The sequence below is a fragment of the Tribolium madens genome, unplaced genomic scaffold (assembly GCF_015345945.1).
Source record: "Tribolium madens isolate multiple individuals breed KSU strain unplaced genomic scaffold, Tmad_KSU_1.1 Scaffold_91;HRSCAF=231;Tcas5.2_LG7, whole genome shotgun sequence".
NCBI classification, from domain to species: Eukaryota; Metazoa; Arthropoda; class Insecta; order Coleoptera; family Tenebrionidae; genus Tribolium; species Tribolium madens.
This window is the reverse complement of record NW_025401063.1, coordinates 1,049,448-1,056,237: the sequence shown is the minus strand read 5'-3', so window position 1 is coordinate 1,056,237 and position 6,790 is coordinate 1,049,448. Positions and strand designations below refer to the sequence as shown.

Here is a 6,790-nt window from a genome sequence, read left to right as displayed (position 1 = left end):
TTTTCGAAAAATGTGAAAAATAGTTTTAGTAATTTTTTTAGTAACCAAAGAATTTATGTAAAAAATTTAATTAGTTAATTTTGTTGTTTGTTTTTAAAATTTTGTGTTATTTTCTTAATTTCTAGGTTATTTTGTAAAAAAACAAATATTTTCTCTGCTGATTTCAATAGATTTTTTTGCATATTTATTACTTATATTTTTTTTTTCTTACAAAGAAGCCACAAGTCATAAATTCGTCATGGGTGTCGTAAATAAACTTGTGCTGTTCCTAAGAATAATGTGATATTATTAAAAATTAAAAAAAATACCAAAAATAATTATAAAAATTTGTTTTTGTAATTTTGTAAATCTGTTGCTAAAATTTATCAACTGAAGTATTTTTTTAAATTTTTGAATCAAAAACTTTTTTAATTAAAAAAAAAACATGAAACCAGATTTTCGAAAAATGTCAAAAATAGACAAAATATTTTAGTAATGATTTTTTGGAAGGTTGAAAACGAAAGAATTTGTGTAACAATGTATTATTTTCGAAGTTAAGACACTTATCGTTTTCAAAATTATTTTTAGCTTAAAATTTAAATCAAGAATGTTAGTTTTTTTCAAAGACATGAGCTAAGAAGTGACAAACTACATAACAACAAATTGCGTAAAAAAGTCCAAAATAACCTGAAAATTGCTCTTAATTTTCATGAGTAAAACACTTCCTAATAATGGTAAAAAATGTCAAAAAATTAATAAAACAATTTTTCATTTCGATTTTGGATTTTTTTTTTATTTTTTGTATTCTGGTAAACTTTCTTTAAATTTCTCTAGATTTTCCAAACATTCGTAACCCTTCATCTCATTTTTAAATTTTTGTTAAAAATATCAAAATTTTCTAAAAATTGGTAACTCCGTTGGTGAATGAAAAAATCAATTTGTCTGAATTTTCAAAAATCGCAAAAACAGTCAAAAAATTAAACCAAACGTAAAATCGCGTTAGAAGAAAGTGAAAAAACTGTTTCAGTAATGATTTTTTTCAAGAACAAAACGAACAAAATGTGTTTTTACACAGTTTTGCGTCAGAATGTTTTACAATAGTAAAAAATGCGTGTTTTGTTTTTTTGTCATCTTCAGGGTTCAAGTCAGTCGTTCTTAAAATTATTTTTAGCTTAAAATTTAAAACGAAAAAATTAGTTTTTTTCAAAGACATGAACTAAGAAGTGACAAACTACATAACAACAAATTGCACAAAAAAGTCCGGAAAAAAACCTGAAAACTGATCTCAATTTCTTGAGAAATTGGAAAAAAAATGTCAAAAAAGTAATAAAACAATTTTTCATTTAGATTTTGGATTTTTTTTAATTTTTTGTATTCTTATAACCTTTCTCTAAATTTTTCTAGATTTGCCAAACATTTGTAACTTTTCACCTCATTTTTTAAATTTTAGTTAAAAATATCAAGATTTTCTAAAAATTTTTCTAAAGATTTTGGATTTTTTTAAATTTTTTGTATTCTTATAACCTTTCTCTAAATTTTTCTAGATTTGCCAAACATTTGTAACCTTTCACCTCATTTTTTAAATTTTAGTTAAAAATATCAAGATTTTCTAAAAATTGGTAACTTTGTTGGTGAATGAAAAAAATCAATTTGTCTGAATTTTCAAAAATCGCAAAAGTAGTCAAAAATATGAAACCAAACGTAAAATCGCGTTAGAAAAACGTCAAAAAACTGTTTCAGTAATAAATTTTCAAGAACAAAACGAACAAAAATGTGTTTTTACACAGTTTTCCGTCAGAATGTTTTTTAATAGTAAAAAATGCGTGTTTTGTTTTTTTATCATCTTCAGGGTTCAAGTCAGTCGTTCTCAAAATTATTTTTAGCACAGAATTCAAGTCGAAGAAAATCTAAAAAAAAATACAAACACAAATGTTTTCATGAAACTTTTAAAAACAGAGTAAAATATTTGAGAATTTACACTTTTTAGTTATTGCAGGACCATATTTGACATAATTACGAACTAAGTTAGTGATCAATTAAATAAAAAATTTCTTAAAAAAAATCCACTAATTGAAAAAACCTAAAAATTGCTCTCAATATTTAACCAATAAAAATAAAAAACCACAGCAAAGTGGAAATTGGTGTTTTAAATGAATCAAAAAAAATTCAAAAAAAGAGTATTTGTTTTTCAAAAAACTAAAAAGTAGATATAAAAAAATCTCATTCTTGGCTCTGTAATATGAAAGCTAAATTTTAATAGATTATTCCCAATTATTTAAATTATCTGAAAATCTCAGGATGCGTTTCAGCCGAAACATAATTAAAACCCAATTTTGTGGTAAATTTCTTTGTTAAAAATTAAAATCAGGGCAATACAATTTGAGAAAATTTAAGTAAACAAGAATTGCAACGTGAAAGTTGCTATATTTTAAAAACAGAATTTTTTAGAAAAAACCTAGATTTTGTAGTAAAATTTAGACTTCTCATATTGATATTTGTTAAATTTAGTAACAAAAACCTCTATTTTAGCAATTGTTGGAAAGCAAAATGTCAAAAAAGCAATAAAACACATTTTTTAGTTCGATTTTAGAATTTTTTTCAAATTTTTTGTAATTGGTACACTTTGTCTAAATTTACTAAATATTCACTGTTACCGGGGACGAAATTTGATGCAACAGCTTCTACGACCGGATAATTTCTTGAGTGAAAATTTTTCTTCACTCAAAAAAATGAGAAAAAAGTTTTATTGGTGATTATTTCAGCGCTTGAGTTTTATAATGGACAAAGTGGAATTGCGAAAGTCGCCCTCGYGTTTCATTTTTGAGGTCTCGACTACTCAAAGAACTTCATTCTTTTCGCGTAAATTATTCGCGAGTTTCAGTTGACTTTTTCTTTGGTGTGAAAGCCGCTGTTTTGGCTCTTCTGAATAAAATTTTTCAGTTGGGTTCAAGTTTAAAAATCGCGAGATGGGAATAAAACAATGAAATAGTTTCGTGTCCAATTCCCACCAATGGGAAACACGATGAAGAGGAATTGTTTTGCGAGGGTCACCCTGTAGTGGATTTTGAAACGTCTCGAACTTGGATTATCTACACGTGACTAAAAATAGACGAGCTAATTAAACATGGAACATTCCAAATAGTAACCTTGCGAAGGATTATTTCGCACGCGATTTATTTTCAACAGAGAATACTTTTGGGTGATTACAAATGTTTTTTCCAATTTCGAATAATCACTCTTTTTGGTGATTTATCATTCGGTGGACTAAATCCAATAGTTTGAGAGGATCACAAAAAGGGGAAATATTGGGAAATTTCCAATTAATTTCGGATAATGAGACGGTTTTTGTTTAGTGAAATTGAGTGGTCAATGCAAAAACAAATTGAATTAGCTTCAACGAAATTTGTAACAATTTTCAACTTGTTGAAAGATTTAAAATTGTTTGTTTCTCTTGCTGAAATTCATTGAGTTCTTGAAATATATTTCAGACGCGTCAATATTTGTCGTGTTTGTGCAAAATTAGGAAAATATGGTGTTTTCAGGTAAATATGACAGAAAGGTGCTGAAAAGTTGATACAAACATGAAAGGAATTGTAAAGTTGTTTCAGTATTGAAAGATTTAGAAATTTCAGCGTCGAACAATAATACTGTAAATTTATGTTTTTGAAAATAGGAAATGACACAAAATTTTGCAAATTGCGCAAGTTTATTGAACGGTGGCAAAAATTCGACAATTGACAACATCAACAAAATTTGTTACTTAAATATTTTTTGTTTGAAAAAATTCCATCAAACTGAAATTATTGTGGCTTTTAGTGTCATTCCAAATTTTTTTCAGGATTAAAACATTAGAGTGAAATATTGTTTCAATAAATCGAAATTTACTGAAAAAAAATTGAGTCTGACAAAATTCCCACTGTCCCACTTTATTTTCTAAATTCCCGCAAATTTATCAAAGATTTGTTAAAATATTTTACCACTTGGTGAAAACTTAAAATTAAATAGAATATTTTAGTCGCTAGTTGCGGTTTCTTAATTATTTAGTGGTTGCAAATTTAACTTTGTGTTCGAATCTGGGTTGCAAATTGCTTGTTTTTCTTTCAAAATAAGTAAAGTCGGAATTGAATTTAAGAAATTTATAATAGTTTGAAGAGAAAATAGAGAAAATCAATGTTTGAGTTTGACGATTTTGCTGAAATTCATTGAGTTTCTGAAATATATTTCAGACGTGCTGTTTATTTGGACATGGAGAGACTTATATTTCAGTTCAACGGAAACGTTTTTAATTATTCAGAAAAATATTCAGCGAAATATTGTGAATTTTTGCTTTGTAAATAATAAATGATGCAAAATTCAACAGAAGCTTATTGAAAAAATTAAATTTAGCGTCAGAGAAATTCATGAAATGGCTGAAAATATGTCAAATGACTTTGTTCAAACAATTTTGACTTGAACTCGTTTCTTTTGGGATTAATTTTCAGGAATTGATAAATTTCCTGTGTTTCATTGAGTCCTGAAATATATTTCACACGTATCATTTTAAAAATAAGATCATAGAAATCAGGAAAATATGGAGTGTTAAGGAAAATATGACGGAAACGTGCTGAAAAAGTTGATACAGACATGAAAGGAATTGTGAAGTGGTTTGAGTACTGAAAGATTTAGAAATTTCAGGACTGAATGAGTTGTTTCAGCGTCGAACAATAATATTGCGAATTTATCTCTTTGAAAATAGTAAATGACGCGTAATTTTGCAAATTGTGAGAGTTATTAATGGTGGGGAAAAATTCAACAACAGATGGTTGCCTGAAAAAAATTCACCGAGCTGAAATTATTAGATACAGCTTAGTGTCGTTTCCGATTTTTTCAGGAATCACAAAATTACTGTTGGCCAAACTAGAGAAGATAAAAATTCGAGTTAAAATTAGCTCAAGTCTTGACTAAATTCTTTTCCCACTGTTCTACTTTACTCTTTTAAGTCTTGCAGATTTATTAAAGTTTTCCCAAAAAATTTCATTACTTGGAGAAAACTTGAAATTAAATGAATTGTGGTTTCTTCATTATTTATTGGTTGCAAATTTAACGTCGTGTACGAATTGTGTGTTTTTCTTAGAAAATAAGTAGAGTTGAAATTGAATTTGAGGAATTTATTCTAGTTTGAAGTGAAAATAGAGAAAATAAACGGTTAAGTATGACAAACTGAAATTTATTGAGTTTATGAAATATATTTACTTGGACTGAAAGTTCAAAATTTTTCAGCATTTCACTACAAAGGAAACGGTTCTAGACATTGAGAAAAAAAAATAATTAAACAATCGGAAAACTGTGAAAAAACACAAATTCTGTCCCAATTTTTCCTCCTCAAACCTCACAAAAACCCCCAAACAAGTCATCAAAAAATTCAATCACTCCATCTCTCCCAAATTGACATTTCCCCCAATTTGCATGTATATAAATTCCCCGGAAATAATTCGCATTCAATGCCACAACTCATAAAATGTGCAAATATCGAATTTTATTCTCGACCGAGAAAAACCCTCGCTTTTCACCAAAGAAAAGCCCCGAATTTCCTCGTCATGAATGCAAAACTTTGGCTAATCCGAAACTTCAACCAAACCGAGAAAATATTGACAATTTAAGGAATTTATTCTAGTTTGAAGTAAAAACAGAGAAAATAAACGGTTAAGCATGACAAACTTGCTGAAATCTGACACTGAAACTGAAAAATAAGAAAACACAAAAAACTCACTTCTTTCTCCTTCTTCGTCAATCGAAACGTGCGAATGTGAAAATTGGCCAATTCCTCCTCCTGCATAATCCCTATACTAATCCCTCCATAAGTCTCCTCCAACTCCTTGGAGGCGGGCCAATATTGCACACACATAACCTTGATAAAATCAAAGGTTTTCGTCAGCATTACAATACAGGAGGCTTTCTCCTGCCACACCATTCGCCAGAAATCAGTAACCGTTTCTTCAGTTGGTCCTTGGGTTACAATGTAAGCGTTAGGCTTCAATAAACTCTGAAATTTGTTTTTTTTTCAGTACTTATGTTTTTCAGTGGTTTTTTTGGGGGCTTACATCGACATAAGATGCGTTTATGTAGTCCGAATCGTGTTCGCCCTCTATCGTTTCTAGAACTACCCTATTGTAATCATCTGGAACAAAAGGGGGATCACAATTGGGAGGGTTGGTTCTAATTTAACAATAAATGACATTGCTGTTTTGAAACAACGCCAACATTTCCGGAAACGATTCAAAGAAGAGTCATATTTCAGTTGGTTATCGCGGGGGTGTTGTCTCTTTCAGAGTTATTAATCGAACTATTTTGCTGAAATTTGTCCTACTGAAAGTCACAATTTGGGCACAAATGTGCGATTTATTAAATAATTATTGCAAATCAGAGTATTGGGAGGATTTTTGTCAAAGATTTGGATTTGAATCGGAATCAAATTTAGCAAATCCTCTTTGAGACTTGGGAGAATAAAGTAGGGAGTTTAGTCACGACTTTAACTCGAATTGTTTTCAGCGAAAATTATTAAAGCAATATTTCGACGATTATTGCGAGAGACACCAATTGATTTATTCAACATTTGGTGTCTCTCTAGTTTGCCCAACTCTGATTTTTTATCCCTGAAAAAATCTGAAATGACAAACTGTGACAATTCCAGTTGGTTGAAATTTTTTTCAGGCAAAAAATATTTTAGTAACAAAGACCGTTTTTAGCACCGTTCAATTTGCAAAATTATRCGTCAGTGGTTTCAATGAGATAAATTTACAATTTTTCATTATTGCTCGACGCTGAAACGGCT

The 6,790-nt window shown here is 29.0% G+C and overlaps 1 protein-coding gene across 1 annotated transcript in view; it reads right to left on the bottom strand.

Moving 5' to 3' along the window:
- The window catches only part of LOC123011704 (receptor-type tyrosine-protein phosphatase kappa), a 50,403-nt gene that overhangs the window by 17,055 nt on the left and 26,558 nt on the right, over positions 1–6,790 (bottom strand). Inside the window, exons 4-5 of the mRNA XM_044409288.1 lie at positions 6,060–6,174; positions 5,729–6,001 (exon numbers count right to left, since the gene is read on the bottom strand). Of these exons, the coding sequence (XP_044265223.1) occupies positions 5,729–6,001; positions 6,060–6,174 (388 nt within the window). The remainder of the gene's footprint in view (positions 1–5,728; positions 6,002–6,059; positions 6,175–6,790) is intronic.